The sequence below is a fragment of the Lampetra planeri genome, chromosome 34 (assembly GCF_965212315.1).
Source record: "Lampetra planeri chromosome 34, kcLamPlan1.2.h2, whole genome shotgun sequence".
NCBI lineage: Eukaryota > Metazoa > Chordata > Hyperoartia > Petromyzontiformes > Petromyzontidae > Lampetra > Lampetra planeri.
Window position 1 is genome coordinate 341,572 of NC_136140.1, and position 20,839 is coordinate 362,410.

Here is a 20,839-nt window from a genome sequence, read left to right on the forward strand (position 1 = left end):
GTCTGCAAGTTCTGTGTACTGCAGCTTGTTTACATTGCTCAGGATGCTCAAGTGTCTGCAAGTTCTGTGTACTGCAGCTTGTTTACATTGCTCAGGATGCTCAAGTGTCTGCAAGTTCTGTGTACTGCAGCTTGTTTACATTGCTCAGGATGCTCAAGTGTCTGCAAGTTCTGTGTACTGCAGCTTGTTTACATTGCTCAGGATGCTCAAGTGTCTGCAAGTTCTGTGTACTGCAGCTTGTTTACATTGCTCAGACCGCGCTGTCACCACACCGCCACGAACGTGCACGTGATGGGCCCTGGCCTTGTAAGAAGAGTCATCAACGTTCCATTAAATGCGCCGTCAATCTTCGCGGAGCGGTGCAGATCGCCGCGCGGAGGCGGCCCCCTCGAGAGCTCTACTCCTCCACATGCCACGAGTTCAGGCCAAACCTTTGGTGGGACAATGCAGCCCCATCGTGCACCATCACAGCTCCGATGCTCGTGCTAAAACCACAACGTTCCTTGGTGGTCATCAGCCGTGCTGGATGAAGACCCCCCAAGGCATCACCATGCCCGACAGTTCTGCACGGCAGAAATTCACCTGCCTCCTGCACACGAGATGTCATCGCCACGCAGTAGACGCTCTCTCGCGTCGCTCCTTTGGCTGCAACTGTCACGAGTCTCAACCACCGGCCACCATCCCTTCGAGCGACATCCATTGCGATGGAACAATGCCAATCGCATCAGCAGCAGTGTTAGGGATTTGGGAATGCAGGATCAACGAAGATGGCGACATGGGGAGGCCTAAATCCAGCAGTGAATATATCACGGATGTGGCGCCAATCATATCGAGAATGGTGACCCGAATACAAAACACCCCCGAGTATTTACCCTCCCTGCACGACTTGGTAATTTGGCACACTTCAGGCTCAGGGTTCAGGAATTTATTAATCGTTTATACCACCGCAGCTGTACCATCTGCTTTATAAAATAGTTTGGCATATGGCATGGCCATCTTTTGTCGGTGTACCGTGCGAGTGTAGCCCACTCCCCCTTTCTTGTAAGCTCTCAAACTTTAGCTGCACCTACGGAACATCTCAAGAGATCGACTAGAGATGAGGTTTCTGGTGCAAAGCCCCTCATCGAGGCGGGATCCTAAAACCAGCTCCTTTGTACGGGATTTTGTCTCCGTGGGAGTGTGGTCGGTAACCTGTCTTATCGTCCAGGGTATTGTATTCGCCTGAAGGAAAATTATTCACAAATCGATTGTATTCTGACACGCATTATGTCCAATGCACGCATTTGCAGATTTCATTTTAATTGAATCACGAGGCTACTTGGGGAGGACCTTGTTCGGGTCTGGTGCCGAGCACGCTCTTCAACAAAAGCAAAGATCCCCCATGTAGCCTTAACAAGACTGTTGGGGCAAGTGCTGTTAGCAAGTAGTACATATGAAGGCCGGAATGGCACACGAGTGGGTGGGTGGCCAGCACGACGCCCTGTCCGCCTTTGTCTTCCCACACAACACCAGGAGCGTATTTGAAGTCGAGTCGACCCCGGACTGGTTCAGATAATTCTCACCGGTATTTCCGTGAGCGAGAATCTAACGAGTCTCTGCCGGGTTCGTAGTGTAGTGCGCTAACCGCTAGACCACCGCTCCCCACTGCACAATCGCTCTGCAAGGGCCACTTCACCACATACAACAGCATATTCTTTATTCCAAAACAGACCATGGTACACGAAGCAGAACATTTCAGTCTGGAATTACTTTAACAGATAATAATAACAATAAACAGAATCACCTATGTGAATTTAACTAAGTAATCTAACGTGCTACCTCACACGAGTTAGAATTGTGTGCAATGAGCCACTGCTGCCTGATTGACAAAATTGGCTTAATTGGGGAGAACAAAATTAGTTAAACCAAACACCAATCCCTTTTCCCAACAATTACACCGGGAGTGCCCAATGAGCCACAGCACGACTTAATAAACCAGACGCAGAGGTGGTCACAGTACCTTAATTACAAAATCATCATTCGACGTTTTTTTTAGTTTCCAAAAGACTTCGCAATCTAAAATACAAATGCTCAACGTGCTGAGAAGGCAACCTCTAGTATTGTGTTCTGGCTTTGGCAGGTGCACGTAACAACAGTAGCAACAGACGGACATCACTTCAAAACGCACTGGTGTGAGATTCTGGCTGCCAAACGCACGGGACAAACACGGCCACAGTGCCGGGGAATCACGATGGAGCGACAGCCCACCCATTAGTCATGTCACAAGTATAGCCCCACCACACAGTGTGCAGCAGCAGCACGCCAGCGGGAAGGCCTTCGGAAACGCCGCTCAAGCGCAATCACTTGCCGTCGCTCGCGATGTCCGCGACGACAGAGCAAGCTGCCGCGCTCGCACTGTGTCCCAATCACGTCCAATCAATCTTAGTTACGCCGTGGATTCAAAACGAACATTGTGGATATGCTTATGAGAGGACTAACCTGAGGTTTTACACCACAGTGCGCAGGCACAAAGGCTTCTAGACACACCTAGTGGGGAGCACCACAGCCTGGCTGCACTTTAAACAGGAAGGCAATAGGGCCAGAGATCTGTGCTTCATAAACAAGGGACACCAAACTCAGCAAAGGGAGATCTCATGAAACCTAGCAGAATCCCTACTGATCCCCTATAATAATTGTTCATTTTCAATCGGTAACAATTCATTGGGATTAATTTATACAAAGTCGACTCGATTAACCACACTTCAATCAGTCTCAAACAATGCTGCTGGCATGTGCACTGGTGAACTTATTTATATTGCGAGGTTGGGGCCCACTCACATTTGATCAATTTATTCCGAAGCCCTGCACTCTCCCATCTCACCGCAACACCCCCCCCTCCTTCCTCACCGCCAAATCATCTCCTGTCCAAAACTGGCTTGACAGAATTTGTTTGTATTAATAGCGCTCAATGCGATCCGGTTAACGTCCAATTACCTTGACAATCATTCATCCGCAAAGGGTCGCCCGTTCCCCAAACAAATGCGGTTAATCGAGTCCACCGTTGCGTCCGGGGAAACTCTCAAAAGGTAGCCGGATTCTGCCGCGTTGTCACGAGGCCGGGTCCCGTGAGCCGTGCCCCTCCCGGCGCACGGGGAGCGGCTGAGACTAGAGCAGTCGGCAGCCCGACTTCTTCTTGCGCGTGCGGACCTGCAGCGCGGCGCGCGTCGCCAGCTCAAACACCTCGCGCACGCCCTCCTTGTTCTTGGCCGAGCACTCCATGTAGCCGAAGGCACCGATCTTGTTGGCCATGTCACGCGCCTCCTCGGTCCTCACCGGTTCCTGTGCAACGACGATGACCACGGTGGGGGGTGAGGGGGGTGGTGGGGGCACTGCCCACTCGCTCATCACACTGTCATTACCGAGTCAAAGCAACCCTCTCTTCACACGATTATTACGGTTGGCTATGTTGGCACGGTGCGAAAGAAGTTCAAAAGACATACATACAAGCGATGGGGGGGGGGGGGGGTGCATTCCCAATTCTGGCCGTGAACGTCTGGAGGAATTTCCACATTCTCATGGTGAGAATGTAGCCCACAGAGCCACTGTTGTTGACTTCCTCCAGAATGGTACTTGTATAGTAGATGACAGCGATTTAACTTCTTACCTGATTTCGTGGAGCACTTCCAACTATAACCCAAGCTTAACGCTACGAGACATTACTATTATACGTGCACTAAAATTCTAACCGGAACTTGAGCGTTTTTTTGCATGCGATTACCAGTAATGCAAGAAAGCCCCCTATGTTAACCAAGCCAACTCTGAGCCGTGCCAGCTCAGGGTGCTGCCAGGGCACCGGGACCCCTTGAGGCAGCGCACCACGCGGAGCCCCACCTCACCTGCTTCATCTTGGCGAGCTCACGGCGGGTGGCGTCGTCGTGCCGCAGGTCGCGCTTGTTGCCCACCAGGATGATGGGCACGTTGGGGCAGAAGTGCTTCACCTCCGGGGTCCACTTCTCGGGGATGTTTTCTGAGCGCAGAAATTACGTCCATGAGAAAAACGCGCGTGAGGAAAGCGGTATACGACGCAACGCGTTTCCTCTTCAGCGATTGTGAGAAAGAGCCTTTGGCAACATTTTCAAAGCATTTAAGGATATGAACACGTGGACAAGAAGAGCATAATAAAGGTGCCATAACGAATGCTCACATCTATATCCAAGCACAATGGCAGTGCTGCCGAGATGACTCCAAAAATCATGGTCAACCACACATGGATATACCAGCTGGCCAAGTGTCAGGCACTCGTGCTCTCAGCCCACTTATCCTTGATTGGACAAGTGCACGATCATACATTTGATAAATAATCTTCCCTTCAGGATCCCTACAAAGGAAATAGCAGCCTCCTGTTTCACCAACCTAGGACAGTATCCTAGGACAGTGCTCGGCACTGGTTTTACACGACAATATACTTTTGTTTTTATTACCAAATTCTGCCCAACCCAGCTGCAATAATTAAAAGGTAATTGTTAGGACAGCCGTCTGTTCATGTCTATTTCATGGTTTCATTAGGATTTGCGTGTCTGTCTCCCGTGTTCAATTGAATGTCTGTGTGTCTGTTTATTTAACTGTTTAACATTCGTGTCTGGGTGTCTCTGTGGTTAAATGTTAACTATCTTATTTTCATTTTCAGTCTGTCTGCTTATCAATTTGAAAATACTGTGGCACAGCCAAGATATATATAACAGGGAGGGCATATCCAGTAAATAGTAGGGTGACTGAGAGAGAATGAGTGAAGAAATATACAGCAAGGCAACAGTGGTCTAAGGGACTGTGTAGAGAGATACAAAATCTGGGGTACTCCATAGAGCAGGAATATTTGTAAGATGGGTTTTCTTATCAAGTAGGAGACAAATACACACAACTACACAAGAATAAGATTGGGTTTTCCGATGACACTACACGCCATGGCGATAACTGTTATGCGCACAATGTGTTGTGAACACATGGCCTGGAAAACAATGCATGTGACGGAACTGTGTAGGAGGCTCACGAAGGATGCTACTTGGTAGTTGAGGCCTTCCAGTAACAATGGAGCCCAGAGGAGCGACGTTCATAGCAACGAGCGGAGCGCCAGGCAGCTAAAACGCAGCAAGTTGGCACAGTAGGGGAGCACAGTTGGTGCACCTGCCAAACATCTGTCAGTCAACCCATGGTACCTGGGTCTGCTCCGTGACCTCCTGACAGCGAGCCTTTGACATTTCATGTGGCCTCAAAGTGCACCTAGCGTGGCACAAGTCCTGTGGTGACGTCACCGCCATTTAGTGAAGAACGGCGGTTGTTGTTGTGTATGTGTGAAGCTATGCGCTGGACTCTCGCTACACGGCCACTGTGAGGGGGAAGGAGATTGGTACCCAGGCTGTCGGGACTGTCGATAGAGAAGCACATGAGGATGACGTCGGTGTCTGGATAAGAAAGAGGCCTCAGCCGGTCGTAGTCCTCCTGCCCAGCTGTGTCCCACAAGGCCAGCTCCACCTGCACACACGCACAGATAAATGGAAACGCGCACACAAAGATACAAAACATGAATACAGGCACTCACGAAGGATCACTCACAAAGGACACATGAAGAGAAACCCCCTGTAAAGCATTGCGGATTACAGCAGCAAGTGCTGCACATGACGCAGTGGTGGCGATGCCAACGCCACTCTTGGCCATCTTTTTTTAACCCCATGCTGATGTTCGCACACCACGCCGAGTTGACCAAAGGCTCACAGGAGGTTCAAATACCACTAATCAATGATGCAGCATGCAATCCATTTTGCCACGATATACACACATACAATGTTGTCACAGACAGGACATGGCTTCTGCCTGTTATAATGAACAGTAATGTTAAGCATCACTAGCGTAGACCAATTCATACAAAGAATAGTTACATCTTTAAATAGCCATCACGAAGAGGATGGATTAAGTAGCACATTTAAAGTTCCATCTAAAATACAGGTAGATTCAGACGGTAGGCAATAGATGGTGTCACAATAATCAAACATGGGCAGGATGGTGGCTTCAGCTGTATTCACATGGAGCCGAGGTGAAATACAGCATTTGTTTCTATCTCAGAATCCAATTTAGATTTTTATCTTGCTGGCCATATGATCGATGTGGGTCTTGAAAGACAGATGAGTCCAGGATAAATGCCTCGATGTTTAAAGCTGTCAACCTGCTTGATACAGTGCAAGTCCAGATCCACAATTTGCAAAGGCGGTGAGACAGGTTTAAGAGAATAATATAACTTTGGTCTTCACAGCGTCGAGGAACAGTTTTAGGGCGTTAAGTTGAAGATTGTCGAAGTCCTGTTTAAGATGCTGTTGTATATTTATGTTCATGATTTTTTATATGCGAGTGTGATTGTGTGTGCTATTTATTTGTGCGAGTGTGTGAGGGTATGTATGCAACTGTTCAAGTGTGTTACTTTGCATTATGTCTTCATGTGTGCGTGTCCGAGAGAGAATGTTTTGTGTGTATCTATCGTGTTGCCATGCCGGTCTTATTAGGTGCTCACTAACAATCTGTTAAAAGTCTATGTGGGGGATCTTTTTTTTGTCTATTTGTGACAGTACAGTGTCTGTGTGGGGAGAGTATTTGTATGCGATTTTGCACGTGTGCATTTGTGGGTTTGGGCACGTGTGAGTGTTTGTGTGTGTGGCTGAGTGAGTTTGTGTGTGTGGCTGTGTGCATGTCTGTGTGAGTGTTTGTGTGTGTGGCTGTGTGCGTGTTTGTGTGAGAGTTTGTATGTGTGGCTGTGTGTGTGGCTGTGTGAGTGTTTGTGTGCGTGGCTGTGTGCGTGGCTGTGTGTGTGGCTGTGTGCGTGTCTCTGCGTGTGTACCACTACGGGACAGCTATGAACCCGACAACCTGATTTCGATTGCCGCTCAAGGCCAACGCCAGTGACAATTATCTGAACCGGTTATGGTCCTCCCCTAGGCCGACTCAGCCTCAAATGAGTACCTGGTATGGTGTGTAAACATCACCACTGGGGAGACAAATACGGTCGGGAGTGGTGCTGGCCACCCACCCCCTTCGTGTGCTGTGCCGGCCTTCATAGGTGGTTGTGCCCTTAGACTGTTAAGGTGATACGGGGATCTTTTTCTTTGTATGGGGAGCGGTAGCGCAGCGGTTATTGTTCTACACTACGAACCTGACGACGTGATTTCACGGCAAACACCGGTGACGAATATCTGAACCAGTTCTCCACTAGGTCGACTCAGCCTCAAATTAGTACTTTGTGTGATGTATAAACATCACTCCGAGGGACACGAAGAGAGCTGGGCATGGTGCTGGCCACCCACACCCCCTCGTTTGCCGTGGTGGCCTTCACTGGTGCTACTCGCTAACAGTACTTGCCCTAACATTTGTTAAAGGCGATACGGGGAATCTTTTTCTTTGGACGTGAATAATGGCGAACTTGAGGGTGGTGCCCACTTCGCCACAATTGTCTCGTGGAATTTGAGGCAATCCCTTTGAGTAAATCCCGTAGGGAATCGGAAATGGGACAAATCTTGGCCTTTGAAATGAAGAGAATTGCACAAGCAAAGGTTCTCAGTCCCCATGATAGATCAAAAGGGTGCAATGTCTGGGTACATTCAGTGCAGAAATAAAAACGATAAAATATAAACAAAAACAGACTGAGAATGTACGAAGAATTAAATGATTAAACGTGACATAATGGACAAGCACAATACAATCACACACATAATTTATTTGGGCGCAACTACACTACAAGGTAATGAATTATCTTAAGGGAAATGAATTGGCAGTTATGCACAAGCGGAGGGGTGAAAAATACTTCACTGCCATCAGTACTGACCCTGCCTAAAAGGCTGTTTCACAAGGCAGCGTTAAGGACGACAGAGGGAGGTGTTTTCAATATGTTCTCATAATAACAACAGCAGCAGCAGACTGAGCACCGTCAACGCCACACCAACAGCCTCCGCAGCGACCGTACCGACAACTTGCCAGCCCCTGTACGAGCTCATGAATTGTCATAATTGAGACTCATTCATCGATTCTAATTGCTTTGTTCCTACGGTCTAATTTGTACTGTTTTGGTCATTTGTCCATTCGTTTTAGTGCTTTACATAATTTTCATAAACTACAAGTAATCAATTATCACAACGACAACTCGCTATATAGTGAATGTAACAAAAAAGTCGGATTGATACATTTCACTTTTTTAAACTTCTGCTGTAAGTCATGTCACAATCCACCCACAAAGTAACACGATTACATACAAAGCTGGAATTCAGCGTAACAATTCAACAATGTATTCTTGTTAGCTATTGTCATGCAGACTTGATGTAAAACAATCACAAACTAAGAATGTGAACTGAAAACCATATATTCTTACAGAAACAATTCACATTTCAAGTAAAAGAAGCTGCTGCTTACTCTACAGGAACTTAAGTGCTTGTTATGCTTCAGTGCCCTCTCGTGAGTTAATATCGTACACGTTAATGGATCACAGCATGCATGCACTGGGTCACAAAGAGAGATGTTGGCACTAACGTTAGAAGTAGTTCCCTAGCCATGACAAGCATATTCCCCCAATAACCCCCATCCATTATGCCAGGTATGACGATTACGTGTAACAATGAATGGGATGTCATCATACTGTGGGCCTCACTCGGATCCAGGAGATGGTACCATCCACATGCCCGAGTGCACACATGTCGCTATCATCTCCAATATGTCAACTAGTCAAGACACTGGAACATCCACACTGGACACTTCCTGCTTGTAGACCACAGCACAACCAGCACCACAGCACAAACAGCACCACTCACCAACCAGCACCACTCACCAACCTGCACCACTCACCAACCAGCACCACTCACCAACCAGCACCACTCACCAAACAGCACCACTCACCAACCAGCACCACTCACCAACCAGCACCACTCACCAACCAGCACCACAGCACAAAGAGCACCACTCACCAACAGCACCACTCACCAACCAGCACCACTCACCAACCAGCACCACTCACCAACCAGCACCACAGCACAAAGAGCACCACTCACCAACAGCACCACTCACCAACCAGCACCACTCACCAACAGCACCACTCACCAACCAGCACCACTCACCAACCAGCACCACTCACCAAACAGCACCACTCACCAACCAGCACCACTCACCAACCAGCACCACTCACCAACCAGCACCACAGCACAAAGAGCACCACTCACCAACAGCACCACTCACCAACCAGCACCACTCACCAACAGCACCACTCACCAACCAGCACCACTCACCAAACAGCACCACTCACCAACCAGCACCACTCACCAACCAGCACCACTCACCAAACAGCACCACTCACCAACAGCACCACTCACCAACCAGCACCACTCACCAACCAGCACCACTCACCAACCAGCACCACTCACCAACCAGCACCACTCACCAAACAGCACCACTCACCAACCAGCACCACTCACCAACCAGCACCACAGCACAGCACAAACAGCACCACTCACCAACCAGCACCACAGCACAAAGAGCACCACTCACCAACAGCACCACTCACCAACCAGCACCACTCACCAACCAGCACCACTCACCAAACAGCACCACTCACCAACCAGCACCACTCACCAACCAGCACCACAGCACAGCACAAACAGCACCACTCACCAACCAGCACCACTCACCAACCAGCACCACTCACCAACCAGCACCACTCACCAACCAGCACCACTCACCAACCAGCACCACTCACCAACCAGCACCACTCACCAACCAGCACCACTCACCAACCAGCACCACTCACCAACCAGCACCACTCACCAACCAGCACCACTCACCAACCAGCACCACTCACCAACCAGCACCACTCACCAACCAGCACCACTCACCAACCAGCACCACTCACCAACCAGCACCACTCACCAACCAGCACCACTCACCAAACAGCACCACTCACCAACCAGCACCACAGCACAAACAGAACCACTCACCAAACAGCACCACTCACCAACCAGCACCACTCACCAACCAGCACCACAGCACAAACAGAACCACTCACCAACCAGCACCACAGCACAAACAGCACCACTCACCAACCAGCACCACAGCACAAAGAGCACCACTCACCAACAGCACCACTCACCAACCAGCACCACTCCCCAACCAGCACCACTCCCAAATGCGCCATGACACGTCTCTCCGTGGAGAGGGGGTGGGCGGATTAGGGTGGAAGTGATAGTGAGAGCTTGGGAAACCAGTTCTCGCTTTAGTGCTCAAATAAAAATTTTCCTAACCAAATCACCACCACTCCTGCTCATACTAACTATATGAATCGATACCAAATCATGAGGGAATCCCAATTTTTCAGACGAAACTCATGGTCTGACGGCGGTGGTGTCACCTGGGAGTGGTGGTGATTTAACGAGAGAAGTGTGCATATTGATACCAACAATGAGACCGAGTAGGGTCCTTCATCTGATTCTTTGTGGAAACGCAATCAACTCCCCTCCAATGCGATTCACTGAGTATAAAATTCAGAGACAAGTAATGACGAGGCAGTCAGGATAGGAAGCGGTCACTGACGACAGGAAGAGGAGCAACCAGAACAAAAGCATGGATGAATAGGGCCACAAGTGTGCATGTCGCTCGACTTGGTATTCCCCAGATTGTGCGGACCTGGGCGATTGTATGAGCATTGGGAAAGAATGCTGGCGAGCACGCTGGAAGGGTCAATAAGAAGGGCTTTGACAAGATTTATTTTCGTGAGCTTTTGAGATGTTTATATGTAAATGCTACATAATCAACACTGTAATGTAATCGTATCGTAGAGTTCATGTATAAGGAAAGGAAGGTGATAGAAGAGAGTGACAACAGGAGGAAGGTGTAGTATAATATTATCATCATGAAAGTTACAAGAATAAAACATATTTAACCAGGAACAACCTCGATGGCTTTGAACAGTGAATCCGGTAGGAGCCTGAGTGTGCCGGGTGTGGCAACACTGCCATGACCCAGCAGTTGTCCGGGGGCGTGGGGGCGGAGGGCGTGGAATTCATCGCGTGCGTGACACCCCTCCTCCTTCAGGACTCGGAATTGGTGAATTCCAGTGCAAGTAGGTTTGTTGACCTGTCTGCAGAGTCCGTGCATGCGTGCATTTTCTTGCGAAACTCATATTTCCACACACTTGCAAATACACTCATTCAGAAATGGAACTGACTGACTGAACATCCCAATAATGGACCACAGGGATTACACATTGCAAAATCTTGCCAGGACCCTTGTGAAAATTAATCCTGAGATTAAGTGAGGACTCCCTGGATGAAAGACTGATATATTATTATGCAGTTATAATCCTACAATTTAAATAGAATATCTGTGAATTGCCGACTCATGTGAAGCTTATGGCGGGACCCGGGTCCCGAATAAACGTAAGGCAAAATCGTAATTCATTAATTTATTTTTGGTGACTCTGTCCCACCACGCACATAAACGCCACGACCCACCACAAATTAATCCTCTCGTTATTCACCAAGTACCCATCTTTGCCAAAATTGCCGTAATCATAAACAAAACATTGAAACTTTGATTAGTGCATCGTGTAGAGCTCGTCGTGAGAAATAGATTTCCGTATCGTTCGCCTTCAACAGACATAAAATGACGTCGCAATGCAGTATATGCCAGAGCCGGGGGCTTATGGGAGCCTGGGGTCCCACCATAAGGTTCATGTGAAGCCACAATAAAAAATTGCTGACATTACAGATTACCTGCAGCTGAAAATATAAAGATCTTATAGTTTTTTTAGACAACCCAGATATACGTGACCTTAGTGTCTTTCTGCAGGAAGACCACAAATATGGAAGTGATAAAGTCACACGATCGCGACAACGTAATAGAACATCTCCTATGTGCTACCTGGGCAATGTTGCCGTACAGCAACGTGCAATGACACTGTTCATCTACGTGAGCGCATGCAACTACTGTACGATGACATACATGCAAGAGGACATTTGGTAGTTGGTGTAGTAATAGTTACATGGATCTACTACCTGCAAACACTGTATACAATACAATTAGCTGTTATAAAGAGCTCTGAAAGCAGAATAAGGCAGGCTGCCTTATGATAACAATGATAACAAAACTCAACGCCATTTCCTAACCAATCCAGCTCAAAATTAAGCCAACTCAAATAAATGTTTAAAATTTGCTTACCAATATTTCATTTTGCGAGTATTTTCGGGTATGACTTGGAATGGAGTTGCAGAGACAGGGAGTGCATTTGACCAAATGGAGGGGCTAGCTGAATAAAAGCACCTGTTTTGCCACGACAATTTAAACACTTTAAGTTTAACTTATTTGAATAAGACCTCGACTTAAGGGTGTGGCCCAAGCAGGCATTACCCGCCAGAGTCTGCAGGATTCAGTATCGCAGACGTCATGTCACTAAAGTAATTAATAACAAGCCATCTCCATATATATAAAAGGCAAAGTTGTGAATATGTGTGTCTGTTCAAAATGTTTAGCATACTTCCCGACATGCAACAAACTTGAAATTTGCCATGTGGGTAGCTTCCAGACTGTACACGATGTATAACGTCTAAAAATAGACTTTTGTATTTTGGGGGGGGCACAATAATGGATATATTTTGCACAGCAAGTGAGCGGTGACGTCACATTTGTGATGTCCCCCACATGCGGCAGCGTCACGCAGTGTGCGCGTCACGCATCTCCCCCCCACCCTCCGCATAGGCCGTGTATTAATCCAAGACAAGAATCCATGTCTCAGGCGAAGCCGGGTAGTAAAGCGAGTACAGTATACAAGGGTGTGAAACAGTGAATTTCATATATTCTGAATGGATGTCACTTGATTGGTTTCAGATTATTTTGGCATAATCTGCAGTTAAACACCGACTTGTGTAGCTGGTAGAACAGTTTATTACATTTTTCTTAACTTATAAATGTATTAAGTATACAGCCAAGAGGCAATGTGGTCAGAGTGCTCGACTCATACTAGGAAGCTCAAACCATGGGAGTCAACTCGGCCTATTATAATTGATACAACTTTGTAAAGTCCGTGGTCGTCTTACAGAGATTAATCCCCACCGTAACAATGTGGAATGTTGAATGCTTGTGAGATGAGTGCTGCCCCATCGCTAATTTCAGCAGGAAGACATTGACACGACTCATTTATACATTGACAACTATCTCGTCGTTTGCAGCAGTAAATCACTATCACACCAATGCTACAACTGCGACGCAAACATGTTGGCGCATTCTGGTGCTGATGCATGGGTGGTGCTGGTTATCCAGGAATGAAATCTCCACCTGCCTATGGTGGGGCCCATCTGGTTATTCGGCACCAGCAGGCGGCGCTGGTTTTCCAAACCCTCGCGGAACACTGGGCTGCCTGTATTGACTGCCCAGTGCACGCACCCGGCATCTTGCTGTTACTCAGCCTTCACGGCTGATGCACTTGCACGTATATTTACAGTACAATTCCCCCTGTTTCAAATGAAGAACGTATTTGTCTGTGTACGATAAGGCCCAAACCCTCTTAACTGCAACAATGTGGATGAAAATAATTGTGTACCGCATACAACCTCCATGATTAGGAACGTGCTAAGGTAACAGCGTCTTATTACCAAACATTGCCTATAAAACTACTTCTCATAACTTGATCTTTCAAGGTTAAAGAACAGAGCACGATAAAATGTACCGTATTTTGAATATCTAGAATGCAATTTCACTAAAAATATTGATCCCTTTTTTCCCATTAAATTGTTCCAATCTTTAAAGATTTGTTTCTGGTCTTATTTTTTCCCCTTGCATCAGCCCTGTTTTCCCTTCTGCCTCCTGACCCTCTCCCGCCCCTGCCACCATTCTCCACTTGCGTGGGGTTTCTCCTGGGACCGCCGGAATACGTGGAGGCCGTGCGAGACTTCCCCAGGAGCCTGCTGGGGTGATACCGCGACACGCTTGGATGATACCGCGGCACGCTAGGGTGATACCGTGGCACGCTGGGCCTCTCCCGGTGCCCGCTGCAGGGAGACCGTGGCAGCACAAGGGCCCTTCGGGAGCCTGCTGTGTAGCAGTTACATCAAAGGAGCGAGTCGCTCCCTAAGACCCATCGGAGATGCATCACCAACATTTTGTCCTTCAGCTTCTGTCGTGCCCCAGTTGTGAGTGGCCAAACATTCACCATTGTTTTCTTCCACTGCATTGTCCCAAATGTTATTGCTCGTTTTTCTTTTTCCCTTTATCCCTCTCTGCCTTTATGAGCTTAGTTCTCTTGTGAATAATAATCTAGTACTTTGAGATGCTTAGGAATTTTCAGTACTGAATGCACATGTCTACGCTATATATATTTATCCATATTTAGCGAGCCATAACACTTTGTTTGCGAGGTCCGTGCTTGGGATGTTTGGCCAATCCCATGTTATACATGTTTGTACGTGGGAGGAAATTGGATAGGAACACCGAGAGAAAACCCATGCAGGCAAGGAAACGACACTCAACATCACCTCATAAGCCAGACTACATGGATGGTATCCCTGTGCAGGGCTCAGAAGAGGCTAGGAAACAGACATTTCCAGTGTATTTTGGTACAGACATTGTCTACAGTGTTTGCTGACACACGGACCTGGCTCCATATGAACGAGTAAGAATCCGTTACATTATTATAAGGTCACGGATGCAATGAATACTATTTGTAAATACCTTGTGTACAAAAATAAATAAAAAATTGACGTAAAGACATGACATACAAACACTACATTTAGATTAATTAAACTAATGAGACAGAACAAGACATTACAGAACAAAAAAAGCATGTAAAAGCAAGACAAAAAAAGAGGATCCTTCAATGGAATCATGACCACAAATCGTGACAATTCCATCAAAGTGTGAGAGGTCGGAGTGCGGTTCATTATACGCCATACAGCCAGTGTGACCCCACGGTGAGCCCACGTCCTCGGTCACGCACACAACACGTGGTCACACACACACGCGCATGCACGCCCGCTCAGCCAGCACCCTACCTGCTTGCCGTCCACCTCGATATCGGCCACGTAGTTCTCAAAGACGGTGGGCACGTACACCTCAGGGAACTGGTCCTTGCTGAAGACGATGAGCAGGCATGTCTTCCCGCACGCGCCATCGCCCACGATCACCAGCTTCTTACGGATGGCAGCCATCCCTGCAGCACGCACACCCAGCAAGCACATCAGCAATGTTGCAGTACACGCCCGCTCGCCGTCACTCACGTTTAAAGAGAGGAGCTCTACCTGTCTGTCATGAGGCCCAGTGGTAGTGGACACCTGGCAGGAGCGACAAGGTGAGCTTTCAGAATTACAGTAACATAAAGGAGTCGGTTTCAGAATTGGGAATTTTGCCAATGGTGCAGTCAGTGTTTTGTTATAAGTCTGTCCATCAATTTTACAAACAATACAGGATGGAATAAAATCGCAGTTTCCAATATTACTGAACTAGGTGAGAACCGTTAAAGCCACCCCTCAGAATGTATACATTCCACGAGCCATTTGCAGAGCTGCCACTCCAATAAGTGGGGTCCTGTGTAGACGTGGGAAAGAAGGGACCACGGCACAGTCTCATGAAGCCGTCTTTACGCGACCCCTTAGCGTCCGGAGGGGTCATGGAGGCTCACTGGGGTGGTGCGCTCACACCTGCTTAGGAGTTCTGGAAATCTTCTCTCTATGGCCGCCCTGGGAGGGCAGGTTCTATTTCCAGACAAGGGAGGCCAAATGACATCACGCTAAAGCGTGCAGTTAGCCGAGGGCGTGGAATTGGCAGCTGGTAAAGGAAAATACAGGCTGGAGAACACTCCGGGGCTGCTGTTGATGTGAGTGCAGGGTTTAACCAACACATAATAAATGCAACAAAATAAAAAATGAATTTCAACGAACATAACAAATCCAATATAGAAATAACAAATACAACATCACATACAACACAATATCATGAAAAAAATTAAGCAAATAGCAGTCATTTCCTGCTAGATTAAGGCCTCCCAATGTCACCACCATCCCTCACGGATCTGTGATGTATAAATTCACATCACTCCTGCATGTCAGTCGATCTCATCGCCACGACAGTCATCCTCGGGTATATCCCCTCCCTCGGCTGTCGTTCTGTTACCAATCTCGTTGAAGGCCCATCGACCCATCCAGCGATTGATCCTGCCCAAGCACACTTACTCTTCTCAAGTCAGGATGCTGCCTCTGTTCTTGAATCCATGTGCTCCTCTGTCTGTGCATCGTTGCAATTACCAGCAAGCATATCGGTGCTTTTCCTAAGTACTTTTAAGTTTATGCTGCATTGTCTATCTCGGTGTCCATGTCTCTGAGGCATGTAACAGGAAGTAATGTGAACCAATTGAACACGTTACCTCTTTCGACAAACAGGTAAGATGCTTTTCAGTCTCAAATTACATTTTTAAAAGTACTGCAAACCACTCTGGCTGGCCTCTTTCATACATCGTTTCTATGCTGGTCTGTCGCCTTTAATAATTACAACTCTTGTGTTTTCTATTGTCTCCTCCAACAATGATTTTCTCTCGTTCAGCAAACTTGTTGCAGATTACTTGTTTTTACTAATATTGATTTTGAGCTCAGCCTTTGAGCCTTTTTAAATACGTTCCTGAAGTTAACTTTCATCGGTTGCTATAATCACAACATACGACCCATTCAATAATTTATCCATGTATGTTTATGCCAGCTAAACTGTCGCTGCATGTAAAAAGTAACAACATACAAATCAGAAGATGAATCAGACAAGATACAATTCTCACCAAGGCTACCCACATCCACAAAGTTTTGATATCACTCGCAGAAAAATGACTCGTACAATTAGTGAGTCGGTAAGCATGCACGTTGATAAACAATAGCTTTCTATCTTGATTTGAAGCTTTCGTGACTGCAGGAATCCATACTCTTTGGTTCTTTTGGTAAAGTCACGTAGGTAGACAAAATAATAGATCGTGACGTTTCGATCGCAACGCAAGCGACCGTCTTTGCTTGCGATCAAAACGTCGTGCTTTCTAGTTGTGTAGGAACGCTGCGATGAGGTGCTGTTGCAACCTGAAAGCATGTGCACCGCTACGGAGGAGACCCTGAGACTCACAGGTGGCCACGATCCTCCTCCAAAAACGAGCGCACACGGAGCAGCGTGGGCCGTCTCAGCGTTACAACACACGGAGGAGCCATGAGAGAAGCGAGGTCACGGCAGCACACTGCCTGCTCCCACGAGTAATACTTTAAGCAATACAACTCTTATACCAATTACGTTTCTCTTCCACATTGAATTAATCTATTATGTAGTTACATTAAAGTAAATAAATTGCACTTTTCGGCTTGCAACATTCTTGTAATTGATTATCAATAAACATTTATTACAAAGCAGTTATGGAGAACACTTGTGCTAAAAGAAATACTGGCTGTCACACAACAGTACACCAATTGACAAAACATTAATTCCATTCCGAATCGCAAGGTGCATGGTGACTTTCTGCTTGTAGAAACACACCATGTGAGTGTCCATCAGAATGACATTGTCATAATTACATTAAAGTGGCGATGGAACTGATAAATTATTCGAGAGTGCATGGCCACCCATTACAATGGAGCAGGAAATGAGCCCAAGCCGCAGCGGTTGTTAAGATGGATACAAGAGCTCTCTCTGTGTGTTGTAATAAAACCTCAGCCCCGTGGAGATACTGCTTTACTGGGTCGCACACTTTAATAACACAAGCGGCATTCAACATTTCAAGGGGGAAAAGGCGCATTTGAAAATTTATGAAAATAAAATCTAAATATACAGTCGTGTACATCTCATCACCACACTATATGCTGCTCAGACTCAAACCCCAATTCTGAAAAACATGTTTTCATGGCAGGGTCAGCAGGGCTATTAACATTGAAGTGGAGGTCTAACCTTACAGTGCACTAGGAGTGTTACAAAGTCTTAAGTTACAACTTAACTGTATAAATCACTTAGAAATTCCACATGTCTATGGTAAGGGCCAGTCTCCCCACGTGACAACCACTGCAGAGTAGGGTCCTCGTGTATTATCATGGTACAGCAATCTACAAGCAGTCGTGCAACTGTTGTTGAAATGCAGCTGTCAACAACAAGCAGAAATGTGTAAAAACGCAGCCTTTGTGCATTATCCAACAACCATCAGCATTTCCTGAAGAAGTGCATTGTTGTCCCCTTGTCTTAGGCCACCATCAAAACATTTGGTGATGAGACATGATAAGGACGAAATTGGTCTACGGTTGTCCATCTCTGTGTCAATGTTATTTTATATTGGCCTAAGTGGCCAAAAAATACAAGCATGCTGATGTTTTGCATCATGCACAAAGGCTGTGTACTTTTTACAGGTTTCCGTGTGTGGATTGAAACGTATCTTTTCCAGCCAGCACGACAGTATTATTCCATTACGATGGATCTTCTCGTCATTTAGAGATTTGATTAACGTCGTTGCAGCAGCAGCGTAGCAGAAGCTACGTAGCTGTCGCAGTAGTGTAGCTGTAATAGTTTAGTTGAAACAGTTGCACAGTAGTTGTGGTGCACATGTAAGCTGTAGGTGAAGTACTTGTACTATGCTCGGAGTTATATCACTGAAGCAGAGTAGTGTCGCTGTAGTCGTATAGCTGGGGCAGTGTTGCTGTCGTATCAAGTATAGCTATCGTCCTGTACTTGCAACTTTATCATTAGGAGTATGGTGGCAGCAGCTGTAGCAGTATGGTGGCAGCAGCTGTAGCAGTATGGTGGCAGCAGCTGTAGCAGTATGGTGGCAGCAGCTGTAGCAGTATGGTAGCAGCAGCTGTAGCAGTATGGTGGCAGCAGCTGTAGCAGTATGGTGGCAGCAGCTGTAGCAGTATGGTGGCAGCAGTGAGTGTAGCTGTAGCAGGGCAGTGCGGGCACCGCCACGCGAGAGAGAGAGAGGGGCGCTGTATCAATTATTCATCGCTGACATTTCCACATCAACTGCTCGCCCGGCCTTTGTTTGCCTCCCCTCCCCCTGAGCGGGTCCCAGCAGCCCCCCCACCCCCCACCCGTCACATCAGAGGTCCGACTCACGCCAGCCTCACCTCGTTACCCGCCACACACCGGGTAACCCCCCCGAGTTACAGGTTAACCCGCCTGGTTACCCGTCACACGTTGTGTAGCGCGTGCTACTTTGTCGTAGGTTACCCCCCAACTCGAGGTAACCTCACCCAGTGTCACCCTCTCGCTAGGTTACCACTCATCCCTGGCGAGTCTTGACCAGATATCCCAGGCGAGGTTACCCCACCACAGGGCTCCTCCTTATTAGGTTACCCCACCCTAGGATAACTCACTCAAGGTTACCACTCACAATGGGTCACCGTACTCCAAGTGACCTCACCCAAGTTTACTTTAGACCAGCTCACCCGCCACTTTAACTCCTGGTTACCTGCTAGCGATCTCACTCACCACAGCAGTCTCATCAGTAGCACCACTCCAGGTTACCCCTCACAAAGGCAGCCATTAGCTGAAGGTTACCCTCGTATCGCACCACAGCTCGCGTCACATTACCTCACACCACGTTACCCAGTTCCATACGTTACCTCGTCATCCCTTACAGTCACCCCATAATACCGATTACCCAAGGTTACCTTACCCCAGATGACTTTTAATCTTGTTACCCATAACATTGTTACCCTCGCTCCGCACCCCATGTTACCCGGTAACCTAAGGTTACCCGAAGCCTGCGTTACCCGAAACCTGCGTTACCCGGTCACCAAGTTACCCCCACCACGCGTTACCCCCACCACGCGTTACCCCCACCACGCGTTACCCCCACCACGCGTTACCCCATACGCTCACCCCGCGTTACCCGGTCACCCCGCGCACAGGGAAGTGAAGTCTCCGGACATTAAAAAGAACCCCACTGCGCATGCGCGGCGCCGCACACAGCGGGGCCGCCGAGTGGGGGGCCCGCGGGAAGGGAGCGGGGCCCCCCAGCCCCCAGTCTCCCCCGGTGTGTGTAGGGCGCGGGGGGGGGGCTCTCGCCCCCACATCCACCCCCCCTCACCCCCCCCCCCGCTCACCGCTCTCGTCGTGCGCGCGGTGCTCGGAGTCGTCGCGGTCGGCACAGCAGCAGCAGCAGCCACACCCAGCCGCACTCGCAACTACTACCCACAGTGCCACGCGCGCCGATACTTCCTGAGGGCGGGGGGAAGGTGGAACGGGGGAGGCGGGGCGGGGTAGGGGGGGAGGCGCAGGGGGGGCGGGTACCTGTGACGTCACCCCTCCCCCAGACTCGCGCGCCGGCCCCGCCCTCGCGCCCCGCCTCGCACATCTGGGCCGGGTGCCCGGATGTGCGACCGCTGTACCTCGCAGGCGCTACCGGCCACGCGCAGGGCACCAATCACGGCGCTGTTGTTCTAACTTCTAAGACGCTTCCGCATCTCCGGCAGCCCGCAGTGGCCTACAGCCAGGGCCATCGAAAGGGAGTGCGGGGCCCGGCGCATATCCCACTGTGCCCCCCCCCCAACACCTTGAACTAAACCGTGACGTCGAAGCGTGGGGCCACCCCAAAGCGCGGGGCCACCCCAAAGCGCGGGGCCACCCCAAAGCGCGGGGCCACCCCAAAGCGCGGGCCACCCCAAAGCGCGGGGCCACCCCAAAGCGCGGGGCCACCCCAAAGCGCGGGCCACCCCAAAGCGCGGGGCCACCCCAAAGCGCGGGGCCACCCCAAAGCGCGGGCCACCCCAAAGCGCGGGGCCACCCCAAAGCGCGGGGCCACCCCAAAGCGCGGGGCCACCCCAAAGCGCGGGGCCACCCCAAAGCGCGG

At 48.7% G+C, this 20,839-nt stretch overlaps 1 protein-coding gene across 1 annotated transcript; it reads right to left on the bottom strand.

The window, feature by feature from the left end:
• Nucleotides 1-1,681: 1,681 nt before the first annotated feature.
• LOC144729990 (transforming protein RhoA-like) lies at nucleotides 1,682-20,221 on the bottom strand. The gene is made up of 5 exons (XM_078610417.1): nucleotides 20,094-20,221; nucleotides 15,039-15,196; nucleotides 5,388-5,508; nucleotides 3,876-4,006; nucleotides 1,682-3,318 (listed from the first exon to the last, which is right to left on the bottom strand). Exons 2-5 carry the CDS (start codon nucleotides 15,192-15,194, stop codon nucleotides 3,145-3,147), a joined length of 582 nt encoding a protein of 193 aa, XP_078466543.1. The 5' UTR covers nucleotides 15,195-15,196; nucleotides 20,094-20,221; the 3' UTR covers nucleotides 1,682-3,144.
• Nucleotides 20,222-20,839: the final 618 nt, after the last annotated feature.

Coding starts and splice junctions, on each gene's coding strand:
- LOC144729990 (XM_078610417.1), bottom strand. CDS start 15,194: ATGGCTGCCATCCGTAAGAAGCTGGTGATCGTGGGCGATGGCGCGTGC. Junction 5,509..15,038: donor TCGAGGTGGACGGCAAGCAG/GTAGGGTGCTGG, acceptor GCGTGTGTGCAG/GTGGAGCTGGCCTTGTGGGA. Junction 3,319..3,875: donor AGCTCGCCAAGATGAAGCAG/GTGAGGTGGGGC, acceptor GTCGTTGCACAG/GAACCGGTGAGGACCGAGGA.